The sequence below is a fragment of the Crocuta crocuta genome, unplaced genomic scaffold, assembly GCF_008692635.1.
Source record: "Crocuta crocuta isolate KB4526 unplaced genomic scaffold, BGI_CrCroc_1.0 scaffold181, whole genome shotgun sequence".
Classification (NCBI taxonomy): domain Eukaryota; kingdom Metazoa; phylum Chordata; class Mammalia; order Carnivora; family Hyaenidae; genus Crocuta; species Crocuta crocuta.
The window spans coordinates 576826-596161 of record NW_027527952.1 but is presented as its reverse complement, the minus strand read 5'-3'; the positions used below and the strand labels follow the sequence as shown (position 1 = coordinate 596161).

The 19336-nt window shown below is 35.3% G+C and overlaps 1 protein-coding gene across 2 annotated transcripts in view; it reads right to left on the bottom strand.

Moving 5' to 3' along the window:
• Positions 1–1112: 1112 nt before the first annotated feature.
• ITGA1 (integrin subunit alpha 1) overlaps positions 1113–19336 on the bottom strand; it is a 156780-nt gene continuing 138556 nt past the window's right edge. For both annotated transcript variants that reach the window (XM_077752498.1, XM_077752499.1), the window contains 6 exons: positions 16168–16281; positions 14069–14173; positions 13802–13906; positions 12512–12604; positions 9301–9417; positions 1113–3825 (listed from right to left, as the gene is read on the bottom strand). In XM_077752498.1, the coding sequence (XP_077608624.1) occupies positions 3781–3825; positions 9301–9417; positions 12512–12604; positions 13802–13906; positions 14069–14173; positions 16168–16281 (579 nt within the window). In that variant the 3' untranslated portion in view covers positions 1113–3780. The remainder of the gene's footprint in view (positions 3826–9300; positions 9418–12511; positions 12605–13801; positions 13907–14068; positions 14174–16167; positions 16282–19336) is intronic.

Here is a 19336-nt window from a genome sequence, read left to right as displayed (position 1 = left end):
CCAGAAGTCTCTATTTGGACAATAACGTGACTGCACCTAGCACATGAACCATGCTCCGAGCCTGGGTCTTCCCTAGTTTTCTCAGTGTTGTACAAAGCAAGACAGTTAATTCACATATAACATTACAACATATTTGATGAAGACATTATCCTCTATAAAAGTACACTGTATGGAAGCTACCAGGGTGTAGCCCTTCCAGGGAATGCTTAGAGGGATGTGTGCACAGCTTTTCACAGCTGCTCCAATCCAGCTCTACTTAAGCACCTGTTGTACAGCCACCTTTTGGTTTTGGTGCAGGTATTTGTTTTCCAACTGAGTCTACATATTGGTTTTGTAAAAGGAAAAGAATATATATATATATATATATATAAAGAATATGTATATATACACATACATACATATATACACATACATATATATATTTGCATACATAGGTACATATATTATGGTTAAGCATCAAATTTTGCAAACATTTCTCCCCCCACAAGCCTCATTTCAAGGGTATTTATTTATGACATGGAAATATTCAGCTTAAACTGCCCATGACTTTACAGCTCAAAGAAAATAACTGAATAAATTGGACCACTGAATTTCAAATCGGATCATAGAACTTACAAATATTTGCAAAGGATGAACTTTCACAATAATGCTCCAGAGCAATGGATTCCTAGAGAAAGTGAAGCAGCTTCTTAGTGGCTGTGAAGTTCTGATTTTCACTGTGTCACCCTTTAGATTTTCTTGCTTTCAATTCTTGCTTCTTCTGAAAGTTTATAAATTTTAGTAATATTAAAGGAAGGCTATAATTTTAGAAATTGAAGTTAAAGAATGGGAAACCATGTAGCATTATGCCTGCTGGGCTTGAGATGAGCATTTTAAGGATAATTTGAAGTATGATGATATTGTGTGTATTTATATATATATATATATCTGTATCTCTATATATCTATCATCTATCTATTGCCTATTATTGTAATCTAGTCTATTTCAATGGTGTGCTGAAGCTGGTTCATACTGATTCACGGGACCTGACAGATCAATTTTCAGGAGTTTTGTAAGCTGGTTAGGATTATATCGGTAGCTTGAAAATGGCCATGGCAAGACTATTTAGTTGTTGAATAATTTACCAATATACCTTTTTAAGTTTGGTCTGGAAAGGGACTTCATACATATTTCAGTTCACAATGGAAGAAATAATCAATTTTGTAAAATACCAAAGTTAATAAAAAGTTTCTGGCATAAACTTATAGTTTTAAAAAGCACACACTTTTCTTCTTAAGTACTTTAGAATAAAATTATAGAGGCTAATATATTTCTTACTCATTGACTATGTTTTAGAACATGTGTACTGCTGACTTATTATTTTAATCAACCTCCACATTTACATCTTTTAGATAGTTGCAGAAGTGTACATTAAAGTTAAATATTTATGAAAATGGAAACTATATGCAAAGTGGATGAATCAAACTTTCCTTGCTGGTATAACTTTTGTGTTTATTTTTTGTCCTTTTTGTGAAACCCTGTCATTTGGTATTATCGAGATATTTTGTATTTGATTTGTGTTTGAGCATTTATGTGGGTGTGTGTACATGTGTGTTTACACACACACAGATGCTCACACACATACACACATGAATCTCAACAAGTTACAGTATTAAGGAAGATGAATATCTGGTTCACTAAAGTCTATTTAAAAGCTGGGAATGACTGATGTTAAAAACTGTGCCAGGATTATAAGGAGCTATTTGATCTTGCCCAGTGGTTCTTTCTGTGTTTTCTAAAAAGTTCAAAATGACATTGTTTCCATCTTTTCTCTCTGGGTTAACACCATATTTACGGTTAACACCATAAAATGTGCACACTCCTGGTTCAGTGAATTCTTGGCTGAGCAGTCATAGAGGGCAAGTGTGAATTTAAGTTTATCTGTTAGATTTATTTCTAAGAATGTGCTGAGATTGGAGCAGAGCTGCTGAACAGGCTGTGCACAGGAGTTGTATAGCATGGTGACTCTGAATAAGAAAGACCTGAGTTTTATGGGGTAAAGAACGAATAGGTGGAAAGAATGATTTCGGAACCTGGAGATAGGTAGTGGGAATGAAGGAAATTCCAAGTGGGCTTTTCTCATCAATTACAGGCCAGCAGGAAGATATCGAACCTCTGGAAAGATTGAGCCTTTCTTCTGGCACTGTTGACCTTGGCACTCCCCAGGTGCATGGCTTTGATTGTCAGGATCTTAGATGTAGACATGGAGCGCCACGAGGTAGGCTGACTCTGAGTTCTCAGATAATTCCTTGGAAATTAGTTAAAAAAATTAAATCTATGCATTTAATTTCTCCTCCATTTGATGCTTTTTGAGAAAAGTAGAGTCCAGGACTTTCTGGATAAGGTGCTGGACAGATGTGGTCTTGTGATGGTCAGCCAGGTGGAGAGAGAGAGTTGTTGCAGAAGAATCAGCTAATTTTACAGCAGTAGTTCATACATGTGGCTACGATACATTCATTCATTGTGATTTTCCTAAGCAACAAGCAACCTAGGAGCTTATGCTACAGTAGAGTCCAAGGCACCATGATGATTACTTCAGGAACAAAGAAGCTCATACAGAGGTGTGATCTCTTTATGTTGGTGCAAAGTTTCAAAGCTAAAGTTCTTTAAAATTCATTTCTGGAGTTCAATTTAAATATTGTATGCCACACTAAAAAAAAAGCAGTGTCTTCTTGGTAAAATGCAATACTGAAATGGAATACTGTCTTTCATAAAAATAAGAAACGTGTTTGGAAAATTAAATACCTTAAAAAATGAAAAATAAACATACTCTCACAGCTTGAGGGTTTAAATGAACCATGTACCAAGGAGTTGAGAAAACTCCTACTTTGGGTTACATCCTGAGGCCCCTAATGTTCAAAAGTTGCCCAGCAAAGATGACTTCAGCATTTCCGTGGCATCTGCCTAAGCTGCCATGTTCTGTTCAGAAGCCATCTTAGCATATTCCACACACAACATGGCTTTTCATGACAAATCGCTGGTATGTCACACAAAATTGCTGTGAAGTGTTGTTTTCAGCATGAAGTTTTGAGTTTTAGGGCTCAATATCAAAATGAAGCATGTTCTGTGAAAGCTTAAATTAATCCATTCAGTGCACTGCCTTTAATCAAGTCTCTCTTGGTTTTCCTTTAGCTTGAAGTTTCCAAGCACTTTGGAAAGAAAACTTTCCAAGTACAGAACCCAACACAAAGATGCTGAATGTATTCTCTGTGACTTAATTATATTTTTAGTCTATATTTTATATATACTCTACCCAGGAAAAATTTCTCATTTGAAAAGGGGAAGTTATCTTTTTTCAGTTACCTCTTTTCTTGTAATTTACAAATGTTCACTATCATGCTGCATGTGGATATCCAACAGGAATCAGTGGAAAAAGCTTAATTTATCAATGATCATAAAAATCTTTTTATGCATTCCTTAAATACTCTGAATGCTGATTGAATATACAACATGTTTGTACAGGTTATTCTTCATCTTCAAAACACTGTGTAATTGTACTTAAATAATACACATGTGTAATTATTTAAAAATACTTTTCATCATTTTATAAAATATATCTTTATGGTATTGTTTTTGGATCTTCTTCACCTGTCACCTTCCAAGTGATTACTCCCTGATGGATTACATAAAGTTATGTGACTATGTCTTTGATTGTATCAATATATTTCTTGTCACATATTTGAGGCAAACCTGAGGATAGATCATCGAATAATTATTATTATTTTTCTCCTGTAAAATATGTCATTTCTCCATTTTCTTCTTTAGTGGTCTTTTGAAGAATCCAATCTGTTGAGAAAATATCAAACGTAATATAAATTAATTATTTGACTTTAAGTAATAAATACTAGTCTCCTTGGATAAAATTTAAATTAATACTATGTTAGTGATTTGGGGCATACAAATACTTAAGAATACAAATACTTAATATAACTGAGAAGTTTATTTCCATTGACTGCTAAGTAATATTGAATGTGAAGAAATGACATTTATTAAGTTGCTTTTTCATTTTAAACTTTTTTTGTTGGTTAAATATATCATGTCTCCCAGTAAGAACTAGTACCTGTGGTGAATTAACTTATAAAGGTTTTGGGAAAATATTTGGGAAGACATACAAACTACAGTTAGCTGGCACTAAATGGCACTTTGCTATCATCTTTTTTTTCAGGGATGTGGCAGAGAAATTCTAACAAATAACTGGTGCTCATAAACTGAGGTCATTAGAACTCATGGGGAATCTGGTACATGCATTATGGCTGAGAGGTTAGGGAGATATGAATTGTCTGGATTAACTTTAAATGTTCAGGACATCTATCTTTATAGATGTGACAGGAAATACCTCTTGAAAACATGCTGGATCGTTTGGATACAAGAAACATATTTCTAAACATACAAGAAATTTCACATAGGGGTGAATATGGGTAACTTTTCATTGTACTTTGTAATTTGGGGCATTATAAAAATTATAACTGTTTTATTTATTTCCTTTTGTACATTAAAATAAAAGTAAGTATAGGGTCTGAAAGGGGCCTTTGTAATAATCTAATGCAAAATGTGGGTATTAATTTTTTTAAGTTTATTTATTTTCAGAGAGAGCTAGTGAGCATGAGTGGATGAGGAGCAGGGAGAGAGGGAGAGAGAGAATTCCAAGCAGACTCCCCACTGTCAACACAGAGCCCAATGCAGGGCTCAATCCCATGAACTGTGAGATCATGACCAGAGCAGAAATCGAGTTGGATGCTTAACCGACTGAGCCACCCAGGCATCCCACACATAGGCATTTTAAATAAAAGGAAATTGAGGGTCTTTTAAAAAAAAAAATTTCAGGGGCGCCTGGGTGGCTTAGTCGGTTGAGCGTCCGACTTTCGCTTGGGTCATGATCTCGCGGTTCGTGGGTTCGAGCCCCACGTCGGGCTCTGTGCTGACAGCCAGCTCAGAGCCTGGAGCCTGTTTCAGATTCTGTGTCTCCCTCTCTCTCTGACCCTCCCCTGCTCACGCTGTCTCTCTCTCCTAGAAATAAATAAAAACACTGGAAAAAATAAAAAAAAAAATTCAGAGTAGATTATTAATAGTTCAAGCAGACAATAAGTTAGTTCTTTGAAAGTGTGGTACCTTCCTATTATTTTAGTCAAGAAGTTATGGTGAATCATGCAAGGGAATGATATGCTAAAAAATAATTATTGAATAATTGAGGGCTTACAAGGGATACATGGTCAAAAATATGCATTTTTAAGTGGGAGAAGTTAACTTCTTTATGTTTTCCATCATGCCAGAATCTAGTTGGTGGAAGATGAGGCAAAGACAACAGAGCAAATAAACATGAAAAAAACAATGAATCTGTTCCTCTTTTAACAGCAGTTCTACATGTCTTGGGTTTTTTTCTTTGAGCCAATACTAAAAGTACTGGATTCAAAAATCATCAGGCTCCTTAACTGCATGTCCTGAGTCAAAAATAAATCAGACGAGGCTTTCACAGACACAGGTGGTGAATTGTAAGACTTTTCTTTCTCCTGCTCTGCCCTGTTCTCGATCTCCTGCCTTCCACTCTCAAGTCTTCTTGCATCTTTCCAACTTTCCTTTGCTTTCACACACTAAATGCTCTGTTTGAAAACTTAATTGTGTTATCTGAACTTTCTCACCCAACTAATTCTACTAACTTGGGTCTTTAGTGGAAGTTGGGTCATAGGAGTGGAGACTAGGTGAATATAGAACATAGTTTCAAACTGATGAAGACCAATACTAACCAAGATTAAAAACAAGTTAAGTTTGTTTTCAGTGCCCAGACCTAACAACTTTCACTTTCTTTCTTTGTCTTTTCATATTTACTTATCAGTAAGTGCTAGATCTTATTTATGCTTCCCTAGTTCAAAACCCTATGGCAAAGGGTCAGATTAAACAGTACCTGGTAGGAAGTACGTGCTTACTGACTATAACATAGAATAAATGTTGAATGAATAAATTGATACTAATACAGAAAAAACTAAAAAATTGTAGTGCTATTTCCCATCATCCACCAAAGATAGGCCTAGTGGATGAGGAACAAAGCTTTAGGATTTGTAAATAAATCATCACTGATGGAACCTCAGGCATTGCTATGAAATCAAATTAAGAGAGAGAAATGTTCTGCTTTTTCAAGTTTCCTCCATGGGCTGAGTCTCATTTCATTCCATTGGTTATATTGGCTGGACTGATCTTCCCCCTCAATATGTCCTACCATATTCCAGGGCTTGTTTCTCAATCTATTTAGACTGTGCCCCCTACAAGCCTTCGCTCTTCAATATTAAGTAAATTAAGCTGTTACTAAGATTTTGTCAAACTTCAATTTCTGTCATGGGTTCAGGGGTAAATTATATAAAGACTGTGCCTTTTGAAATAAATTCACAGCTCCAGTAAGAATCTTTGGCCTGTCTTCTGTATGGAGCCAGGAATTTCCCATGAACTTCCAGAGTGCTCAGATTTGGAAGGAGGAGAAAGAAGGGATAGTCCTGAGGTTTCTGCTCCCGGTATAATTAGTATAAAACGATCCCTGGGAATGACAGTAGCTTTTCTGAGCCTACTACATACCAAATACACGCTTCAGGGATGTTCAACATGGCATTAAAGCAGGGGGAGGGGCACTTAATCTTTTTCATATAATGGACCAGCTGAAAGACTGAATCAAACTAGGGACTCTCATTCTAAAACAAAATACTTTTATACATTTCAGAGAATTCATGACTCTCTGGAACAAAACCCAATTCCTGGAGCTCCAGGATGAAGAGCCCTGCCCCATAGCCTGCAGCAGTGGGAAATACTGGAAAAAGGATGGGCGTTGCTGATAGATTATTGCTTGAATTAAATCCCTTAGTAGCTGGTAATCTTGGGAGAGTTACTTAACTTTTCTTTGCTTCAATGTTATCAAGTATAAAACGTAGTTAAAGTACTGAGTTGAAAAGGTTTAAGGACAACAGAGTGAACAAAAGAAAGAGAGAACACAGAGCAAAGGGCTCATAGTGTTGGCAATGAAGTGAAATGGTCTGGGTTGAGGTCCTTACTCTGAACCTGATAAAAACGATGTGGCCTCGGGGAACATATATATATCTTAGCTTCCTCATTAACAAAATGAGGTTCACAGTAGTGTCTTTCTCAGAGGATTGATGTTAATATTACAGTGGAAAAGCTAAAACAGTTCCTGGCATGCAGAAAGCACTCAGGAAGTCCTAATTCCCTTTTTCTGTGGAGTCACAGTTCTGATTGAGGCATCTCCCACTTAAGTGGTTGAACTAAATGTACCTACTGCTTAGAGCAGTGCAAAGGTTGCTAAATTACCTTCCTTCCTGGGGCTAAAAAGATCTAAGAATGTATCAAAAAAACATCATTGACTGGATGTGTTTATTTTTACCTTTATATTCAGACTGGTGACCAAAAGAAACAAGTAGATAAAACATATTTGTTTTAAGCAGACATATGCCACCAGAGAAAACCTATCCAAATATCAGCTCTGGCTTTCCTTTTCTTTTATCAGCCATGCCCTAAATCTATACAGGCAAGTGCAGTGCTCAGAACAGATCACACGGGAAGAAATCAACAGCAAAACCCTCTCTGAAACAGAGGTGTAGATAAATGAAGAAACCACATTCTAGGTTTCAGGCACAACTGCAGCACCACTAAGCCAGGTCTTGGGTACCACAGTGTGGCAAAGCCAGGTATTGCAGAGCACTGGTAACCCCTGAGAGCCGGAGGTTTGAGAAAGCAAAGAATTAATTCTGTCTCAGAGACTTTGCTGGAAATGCTACTGATCTACATCTTTAACATGGTTTTATCATCTTCTCTAAGTGTAAACCCACCCCCCAAAAGAGGAAGTTAGTTATTTTAAGAGTCGAAAAGGATACGAACATTTGGCAATTTGGTAGGACAGAAATTTATTATTAGAACTATTTGATTAAAAGAGAATTCTACTGCTCAGGTATTAGAAAAAGTAATATGTAGCCACAACCTGCATTTTTAACACAGTTTAGCTATTTAATAGAACAATTTGGTAAAATATAGGATGATACTATGTTAGAATAAATACCAATTTGATGTTTAATTGGAAGAACATTAAATTCAACTTGTCTGTGGGCTTTTATTCTCTATTAAATTTATTGTAAATGCTATCATCTCAGTTCTGCTTAATTTAATTTAACTTAATTTAATTATCTTTTTAAAAGTTTATTTATTTCTTTTGAGAGAGACAGATCACATGCAGGGAAGGGGCAGAGGGAGAGTAACAGAGAATCCAAATCAGGTTCTGTGCTGACAGCTGAACCCGGGAACCGTGAGATCATAACCTGAGACGAAGTCAAACGTTTAACTGACTGAGCCACCCAGATGCCCCTCAGTTCTGTTTAATTTTAAAATGATGTAGCTAAGAGTTTGAAAAATCTCACATACTTCAGTATAAGCAAACATCTATGTAAATCTATGGATTTACCCAACAGAAATAGTTTCACAAGAGGATAAGAAGTAGGAGTCAGTGAAACAGTAATCTTTCTGTTTCCATCAACTAATTAATAAATTTCTCATCTCTCACTCATGCACACAACTATTGCATAAAATATGGTATATTTCTTTATACAGAAAAGGAATCTTAGTTTTTAAGATACATAGAGATAAGTCATTAGGATAAGGTTCATCTTAACCATTCTATTGCTTATATTTTCTTAAACTGATAAGGAATTCATTTTTTAATAAAAGAGAGTTTTCATTTTTCTTTCCTTATAAAAGTAATGTATACTTAATTTATAATTCTCAATGTTATAGACATATAAAAGTCCCTTATAATCCCAACCTCTAGAGAGATTCATTATGTTTTTTGGATTTGTTTATTTTTTTTTCTTGTACAAAACTGGGATTAAGTTGTGCACAATGTTTGAGAGATACATTTTTTAAAAAATTTTATCTTGGTCCCATCATTTCAATATTTTTCTTTCCATTTTATTTTAGAGAGATAGAGATAGACAGCACTAGTGAGGAGAGGGGCAGAGAAATAGAGAGAGAAAGAATCTCAAGCAGGCTCCAGGCTCTACGCGGAGCCCAATGCAGGGCTCTGTTCCATGACCCTGGGATTATGAACTGAGCCGAAATCAAAAGTTGGATACTCAACTGACTGAGCCACTCAGATGTCCCTCAATATTTTTAATGGCTGTATAATATTGTATTACACAGCTTGGATAACTAATAATTTATTTCACCAATTTGCTATTGATAGTTGAAATAGAAAATCAAAGGAACTTTGGTGCTTACCTTCCACAGTGCTAATATGAGCAGCATTAATAGCAACAATCCAGCAAAAGCACTCAATAGGATGACCCATAACGGCACTCTGCCTGGCAGTCCATCTTTGGATATTTGAATAGCAAACTGAAAATTATTAAACAAGTCTGTTAACATTGATAAACACCTATTATAACTCCTGGTACATTAAGTTCTTACAGGCTATAATATTCTACCCAATGATGTAATTAATCTGATTACTACATTTAAAAATGCCCTTTTTCTATTCAAAATCTAAATCAAGTCAAATTTAATCATGTCAAATTTATTGTTCCAAAAGTATTTATAATCTTATGCTTTAGAAATGTATATGTAAAGAGTAAACTGCCTATGAATTGGAATGCTCAGGAGGAGAGGTGAATTTAACTCGTGAGAACAATAAGTATTATACATGTTAAAGATTCATTGATTGACTTTAGCATATGATCATAGTCATAAAAATTTAGGCTGGAATGTCACCACAGGTTATTGACATAAAAACCTGAGTAGGTCTTCTTCTAATTCTAATTTTAGTGTGCTTTATTTTTTGTCTACAAATTTATAATTTTCATATAGTAAAATGCACAAAGCTAAGTGTACAGATAAATTAATTTCTGCACATATATTCACCCCCTTGTACCTTTTATTATACCACACTGTCTCTTCCAGTTGACTTATCTTTTGTCAATATCTATAAATCAGATCTTCTTTTATTTTAATTTTATTTTTTTCTGTTTATTTTTGAGAAACAGCATGAGGGTAAGAGTGAGAGAGAGACATGAGAGCGAGAGGGAGAGAGCACCAGCAGGGGAGAAGCAGGAAGAGAGGGAGACACAGAATCTGAAGCAGACTCCAGCTCTGAGCTGTCTGCACAGAGCCTGGCACAGGGCTTTAACCCAGGAACCTTGCGAGATCATGACTTGAGTTGAAGTCTGAAGGCACCCCAATATAAATCAAGTCTTAATTGAAGGAAAATTTGGAAGTAAACAGCTTTTAGTGTTCCAGCTACTCAATGTGGCTGCCAAACCCCTATGAAACTTATTCACCCTGTGTCTCATCCCTAGGTTTCAGAGGAAAAAAAACTAAGTCACAGTAGGTGGCAATGGCTAATAATAGCTCAAGTTTCTGTATTTGCTTGTCACAAGGAATGTCTCAATTCCTTAAGCTACAGGGAGGACTGGAGGTAAAAAGAGCAAACTAATGGGCATAATATTTATATATTTTGGAGACTCCTCAGATGGCTCCCTGTGGGTCACTGCTGACACCTGGGGAGTACTGAGCTGCACGAGTATACATATGTACAGGATAAGACTGTTTGAGACAGGGGCGCCTGGGTGGCTTAGTTGGTTAAGCGTCCGACTTTCGCTTAGGTCATGATAATCGCGGTTCGTGGGTTCGAGCCCCGCGTCGGGCTCTGTGCTGACTGCCGGCTCAGAGCCTGGAGCCTGTTTCGGTCTGTGACTCCCTCTCTCTCTGACCCTCCCTTGCTCACGCTGTCTCTCTCTCTCTCTCTCCTAGAAATAAATAAAAAATATTAAAAAAAAAAAGACTGTTTGAGACTGATTTTAAATACATCTAAAACAACTCCCTGAACTTACAAATACAGAAGCTGAAATCTAGATGTCGGGACCAGTGACTTCTCTAAGATCACACAATTACAAAATGATCATTTTGGAATTTTAACAATGCCAGTATAATTTTCCTTTAGGATGAGCTGTTGAATAAAGGGAATTTTAAACTAACACTTAGGGGAAATAAAACTAATTATAAAATTGTAACAAAATATATCTAGGAATCAAATGCACTCTTTTCTAATATAGTATATATATATATACTCATTTTTTGGGGGAGTGCTTACTGGTAAAATTTTGGCTTCCCTACATATGGAGCAACTCTGCATTTATCAGTTCTCTTTATTTTATTTATTTAAAAAATTGTTTTTAACGTTTATTCATTTTTTTTGAGAGAGAGAGAGAAAGGGAGAGAGAGAGAGTAGGGAAGGGGCAGATAGAGAGGGAGACACAGATTCTGAAGCAGACGCCAGGCTCTGAGCTGTCAGTACAGAGCCTGATGTGGGGCTTGAACTTGTGAACCGTGAGATCATGACCTGAGCCAAAGTCAGACACTTAACCTACTGAGCCACCCAGATGCCCCTATCAGTGCTCTTTATAATGTAAGTGAACATTATATGTGTATGCCGTATGCCTTATATGCATATATTCTTTAAAGGTGAATACTTACCAGAAGTCATTGACAATTGGAATTATTTGAAATATGTATTAATTTCAAATAATAGTTTTTTAAAAAATGTTTATTTATTTTTGAGAGAGAGAGAGAGAGTGAGCAGGGGAGGGGCAGAGAGAGAGGGAGAGAGAGAATCCCAAGCAGGCTCCCATATTCAGTGTGGAGCCTAGTGTGGGGCTTGATCCTACATCCCATGGTGAGATTATGACCTGAGCTGAAACCAAAAGTTGGACTATTAACTAACTGACTGAGCTACCCAGGCACCCCTGAAATGAGAAATTTTTAAATAACATCTGAATGTTAGGTAGCTTTAAAATAAAATGTTATGAGTCATACTATCCACATGGGATATTTAAACTCTTCCATGATAAGAAGAGAAATTATGCTTACGTATCCACATCTATAATAAGTACTCTGCCCTTATTTTATTATAATACAGTAGGAAGAAACTCAAACCATTTTATTTTTACCAAAGACTAATGTGTGAAATTGCATGAGGGAATATCTCAATTTTGCTTCAGGTTTCCTAATGATGGAATGAAGAAAACCTTTAAAAATTTACATTTATTTCCATACACTGTACAGTTACTTTCTGTGAAGCGTTTTCCAAGTTCTTCAGATGTCAATTGCACTTTATAATGTTGGTTTTAAGGAGGAAAATTAGAACTGCATCATTTGTTGTCAAGATGAAAATAAAAACATCAATTTAATGTGATAGCTACTTACAAGCAGTAAAGTCAAACGTGGCATGTTGATTGTAAATATCATGGCTTTTGCCCAGTTTCCTACAAAGACTGAAATCACACTTGAAGCTAATTAAATATAATTCGTAGCAAAAACTGTCTGCTACTTAGGACTAGTCACTGCTTCAGGGACTATACGCAATTATAAAACATCATGTCACAAAATCCACAGTGAAATGTACAAGGTTTTCAAAACATATAGGAGTTGTACTTACCTCTCTTTTTTGATTGCCAGTACTTAAAGTCAGTAATGTATTTTCACTTTGAAGGTCTGCCCTTACAGTAAGATTTAAGCTGGAAAAACGAGCCTGAAGAGCAAATAGGATTTATTTTTAATATATTAGGCTAATCACAGTGAGAGCTAGTCATGTTTGAGTTAGTGCAATTTTTATAATTGAATTTTCCTGCGAGACTAAAAAACACTGGTTTTGTTAACATCTGAAAGGGCCTGGTGGTTTCAAATGATCTCCCTCCCTCCTGTCTGCACTCAAATTGTCACTTAGGTTCTTGTTATAGAATGAAAAATTTTTGAAATCCTTTTCTTCAGATTTATCCTTAGCAAAACCAAACCTCAAACCATGCCCCCTTTTCATGTAGCTAACTAGGTGTAAAACAGCTACACCCTGGTAATGAAATTTATATAGAAGCTTTTTAGGATTAAATGTGAAATTGCCAATACCCAACAGTTTGTGACTTCCAAAAATAGCAACTTAATATGGTTGAACCCAAAAATAGAAATTTCATATAATTCACCACTTCTAAGAGAGGAACAAATCACACAAAATACAATGGATTAAGTTTTGTAGCTTGTTGCCAGACAGATTTGACTATCAGGAGCCAAAAAATGTCCTTTTATATATATATATATATACACACACATATATATAATATAATATATATGTAAATAAATAAATATATATAAATATAATATATATGTAAATAAATATATATATTTATATTAAATTTATATATATTAAATAAATGTATGAATAAATATAAAATAGATATATATATGCAAATACATGTATATATAGTACATATAAGTGTACTATATATATGTGTGTATATACATATATATATGTGTGTGTGTGTATAGTCTGATCTAATACAATGAATCCATAACACATGTTAGTTCTATTTGTTAATGGTGTCAAGGATTGTCTCTCTATAATTCTTTGTCCCTTAACTGAGTTCTAAAGTATTAAGATAAATGCAAACTTTAATACTGCATAGGTATTTCTTTACAGATGTGCAAAAAAAAAAAAAAGAATAAGAGAGACTGAGAAAAAAGTATATATCTGGAAGGTACTTTGGAGATAACTTAGCTGCTAACAGACAAGGAAAATGAGACCCAAATAGTTGGTTCAATAGAGCTGGAGCTTGGACCATTTTTTTTTTACTTTTCTAGTTCTTTCTACATAAGCACTCTGCTTGCATACCCTAAGTAATGAACAAATATTTGTTAACATAATTCAATAATTGCAGAGAACAAGGCAATCACTTACTTTTATAAAAGTTGGTTTCCATAAGATAAGTGAAACATTCACTTGGCTCATGTCAGAAGGAATCAAATTACACGTGATTGTAGCAAATTTACATGTACTGCAGTCCTGTTTAAATGTCCAGAGGTATACATTAGTATTTTTGCTATTTAATGAAAAGATACCATAGTAAAATATTCTAAAAGATAGTAATTTTTAGGTTGATATTGAATTTATTCACTTCAAAAGCATGAGATAAAAGTAGCACTTGTCTTGGTTTTCTGAATTTACCAGAATTGTGCCTCGTTTGAGATCTTCAGATTTTGTTATAATCATTTTCTTCCCAGAGTTGATACCAAGCGGATCCTGAAGGCTACTGGGTCTGCAGTTTGCATTCTAAGAAATGAAAATATTTCATTTATCAGACAATGCCAGAAGTCAGAGGAAAAAGTGACTTTGTACAATCATGTGAAGAATCTGTGAGTGACAGCCATTGTCATACATGAAAGATCCATCTCTGTAAGTGTGCAACATGGAAAAGACTATTCTGTAGCAGCTGTATACACCCACATCCAGATAATAATTACTGTTAGTGTGCTACTTTTGAATTTTAATAGATATCACTGAGCTTGTTTCGGAAACGGAAGAATGTTAGTAGAAAGTATGATTGCATAGTAATATACTCATTAAATTTTTTTTCATGGGTGGCTCATTCAGTTGGGTGTCTGACCAGGTCATGATCTTGTGGTTCGTGGGTTTGAGCCCCAGATGGGGCTTGGAGCCTGGAGCCTGCTTCAGATTCAGTGTTTCCCTGTCTCTCTGCTCTCTCGCACTCAAAAATAAGTAAACATTAGAAAAAATTTTTAAAAATTTATTATTTTCATCAAACATTAGTTTGTAAATTCCTATAATACAGAGGGAGAAAAGAAATTAAAAACTCTACTGAAACAAAGAAGGGTTAGCATTTGTTATTCAATATGATGGCTCATATGATGGTTTGTGACACAAACGAAAAAAGAGAGGGATTTTTGTCTGTATTTCTGTATTCATCCAATAATATTCTGTGAGTCTTTAAACACCAAGGACAAGACACTTGGTCTATGTGGGAGAAAGATGTAAATAACCTATAAAGGTTAAAATGGCGGATTGATAAGACAGCTAGTGCTTGAATTGGTTTTCTAGACTTACTCTAATAAACCTTTTGCTCATCAAGACTCTACATCCTTGATAAAAGATAATAAGGATAACGGTTCATAAGTAATAGGGAAAGTACAATTTTAATCTTTCTACATGCTCACAAACCTGCTTTGTTTGGATTAGAGAGAAATAGTAGAGCTTTAATTTTTCCTTGCCTATAGGGAAACATTTAAATATTATAATCCAACTATGACTGTTGCTATTTTTTGATTTCTGAAAATATTTTAACTTAAAAAATGTTTGAAAAGAAGACAGATTGTCAATATTGTTGAAAATATGCATGTATTACTTCAATATTTATTGTGGTTATCTATGTCTTAGAGACTAAACCATAATAATTTACCACATTGACTCATTCAAAGCTACAGGCACAAGTGGGTGTGATATTGCTATTGTTTGATAAGTGAGTAAATAGTACTGTACTGTCTTATGTGCAGCTGTGTGTGTTCTTAGGAACAGTTAAGAAGTCTCCTTATAAAGCTGTTTGATCACCTCAAACAAATTAAAGCTATAAGAAACATTTTAAGGCACAAGTCAACAAGTAGTTATCTAAAACCTACTCTAGTGGATTGGATAGTATTTCAAAAAGATATGCCCAAGCCCTAGCACCTGGAACCTGTGAATGTGATCTTATTTGGAAACAGGGTCCTTGCAGATGTAATTAAAGATCTCTAGAAGAGGTCTTTCTGATTTAGGATGGGCTCCAAGTCCACTGAGGAGTGTCTATAAGAGACAGAAGAGGTGACACAGAAACACAAGGAAGACAGGCATGTGAGGACAGAGGCAGGGACTGCACTTAGGCCACCACAAGCTCAGGCATGCTCCGGGGTGACAGCAGCCACCAAAAGCTGGGAGAGAGGCACGAAACAGATTCTCTCTCTGAGCCTTCAGGGGGAACCAACATTGTTGACACCTTGATTTTAGATGCTGGCCTCCAGAACTGTGAGAGAATAAATTTCTGTTGTTTCTAGCCACCTAACTCAGGTAATTTGTTATCACAGCAGTTGTAGAAAATTAATATACCTACTAAGGAGCCAATGGAAGTCATTATTATTATGTAAAATTTTCTAAATGCTTCTCCATGTTACTTTGGTAAAGTTCTTTATCAGAAGTGTCATGCAGAGCAAAAGGATTTAAACACAAATTGAAAAGGATAACAATAATGATGTAATGGCAAGGCACACATGACTTACATTAGAAGATGACCATCCACTTGGGTATAGCACAGGATAACCATCTGATGTCAAGTTGGGAAATGAAATTGACAGCTTAAGTTCTGGCATTGGAAAATGTCCACTCTTTCTAATCTATAGGAAAAAAAAATAGAAATGTAATCCTCTCTTCCTCTTCCAATAGCACACTTTCTATATTATGCAGGACAACTGTTCTTAATTGATTAATTAAGTTATGAAATACTTTGAATACAAAAGCGAATTCAGACAGTTGATGGCACTGGACAGAGAACTGACACAATTAAGCAAAAAATACAGATGTTCAATAGTGGCCATATGTATCAGCTACAAACATATATTGTTCCTTCATGCTCCCACTCCCAAAATAGGACTGGGATTAAGGAAAGTCAGAATTAAATTTTTTTGTCAATTTACCATACTCCCATCATCTTTATGGACATACTAGTTAGTGTTTTGGAAGTGAGAAGGAGGAGAACATTTATTTACTTGATCCTCTTGGAACAAGAGAGCATATTTTGTTTGCTTCAACATGCTTGCCATAATTTCCTAAGCCCACAAATCATCTCTCAGCCCAGCTACATGGGGTCTCTCACCAAGGCACAGGCAAATCAGATATGCACCTGCTTCCCTGCACAACACTATCCCCAGCTATGGCTACTAGGTTAATAACAATTAATAATCTGGTTGGATGAGAGTCACATTGCCTCTCCTCTCAATGCCCATGTTTTTATCCATTAAGCTGAAATTCAAACTTACTATCACATCATGCCACCAATGGTGAGTGTAGCTCATAGGGAAGGAAAGCTGAGCAGGATGAGGTTTAGCAGGAAGCTGAATTTATTGTTAAAAAGTCCTCACAAGTAGAAGAGGTGCAATTGAACTGGAGCAACCAGGTGCTCTGGCCCTCTCTTCTTCCACTCAAGCATAATCTCCAGGACCTATACCTTCTTCATAGCCTCTCTGGGCCAAATCCTTAGGGGACTAGGGAGCTTCTTAATCTATAGATGCCAGGAAATACAACTGATCTACCTAACTGAACCTTCTGGACCAAGAGCTACACAGATCCGAAGCAATTCCCTGTTGTTGCCAAATCTAAATGCATCCCTTACTCTTGGAATTCTAGAAATTCCTCACCAGCAGTGCCTGGCCTCTTAACCATGCTCCTTGACACTTGCCTTCTTATTGTAATATTCCCTAAACTTTCCTGCCATGGCCTTTCAGTCTAATTCCATCTGTTTTCTTCCAAAAAGTAAAAAAAATCACATAATTTGTAATTAACATTCACTTTCTGATTAAAAACAAAGTTCTTTACAGAAATATTAGAAAATACTGAAAATAAATAGGAAATTCCCTACAATTCTACTACATTGGTGATATTTTGGTGTAATAACTTACCTGTCTATCATTTGCATTTATGCATATATTATAAAATTTGTATCATATAAAATACAAAATTTGGCATCCCACTTGTAAAATGTATTATCATGGCATTTTCCTATAAACTTAAAGATTATTTAAGAATATGACTTTTATTAGCCACTTAATAATAACCACAATATCAATATTTATTTATGTTCAACATGTATTTATATTCCAGGCACTGCTTGCATTATTATTGCCTTTAACCCTATAACAGCCCTATGAGGTAGATTCTCTAATTATCCCTATTTTACCATGAGGAAACAGGTTAGAATGAGAATAAAGAACTTCCAAGATCACAGAATTTGTAAATAACAGAATTAAGATTTTTTTTTAACCTAAAATGTGTCCTCTGTAGGGCTCCTGGGACATCTGACTCCTGATTTCAGGTCAGGTCATGATCCCAGGGTCCTGGGATGGCACCCTGTGTTGGGTGTGGAGCCTATTAACATTCTCTCCCTCTCCCTCTATCTCCCTCTCTCTCTCTCTTTACCTCTTTCCCCTAATTATGTGCTCTCTCTCTCTCTAAAAAATAAAATAAAATAAAATAAAATAAAATGTGCCCTCTGAACTATTACAATAGCTGTCTCTCCATTGAAATACTATATGATAATTTATTTAAGCAATTTCATGTGGTTAAGTTTTTAGATTGTGCCCAGGTTTCAATTTTTAAACTGCTATAAATGACACTGAGCAGAGTCTTTCCCAGTGGTGCCTGGCTGGTTTACTCAGAAGAGCATATGACTCCTGATCTTGGAGTTGTGAGCTTGAGCTGCATGCTGGGTATAGACATTACTTAAAAATAAATAAGCTAAAAAAAAGAGTATCTCTGAGAATAAATCTTTGTATCACCAATAATTTCCTATAGTAAATTTCCAGCAGCAAATTTACTGGTTCTCACCTAAGAAAATGTTCACATTATTTTTTATTCCATTACATTACTCCAATTTTAGATTTTATCCCAACAAAATAATTAGACATACAAAAAACTATGTTCAGGGATATTCTTAACAATGTTATTTCTATCAATATTATTTACAATAGTTTGAGAGTAATGTGTTTCAAGTTTGGACCCTTACTTATTAAAGTAACAACATAGGTACTAGTGGGGATGAGCACTGGGTGTTATGTGGAAACTAATTAGAAAATAAACTATTTGTAAAAAAAAAAAAAATAAAGTAACAACATAGGAAGATCTATAATATTCACAATTCCTCTGTTCCTTCTCACCTTCCTTGTATTTTGCTGAATTCTTTAATGTGGGAAAAGCAAATGGAGCTAGAAGAACTTGGCAGCCTAAATTTCAAAGGTTTATCTCAGTAATGAAGTGACTGGCATTCATGCTAATTTCCAGAGTACGGCTTGTCATAGGAATTTCAGCCAAGAGCACAGATAAAAACAATGGAATGAATCTTGAGAGTATACATTTATTTCACTTTGTAAGAGAACTTCCTTTATTACTGGAAAGAGATTGAGACCATTTTCACCTATAATAACGCTGCATTACTCATACTTCTAAATATATATTTAAATTAATCATTTGAATTGGACCCTCTTTTACTTGAGTAATATACTTGAGTCTGTGTCTGTAAGTAGGCATTACCTAAAATGAAAGTCTGGTTCAATTCTATAATTGTTTACTATAGTTAGGAAAGTTCATTATGAAGACTTCAAAGAGAAAAATAAATGTGATAGAAAAACATCACTTAAGGATGTGGTAGGAGGAACATAAGTCATAGTATGATACATA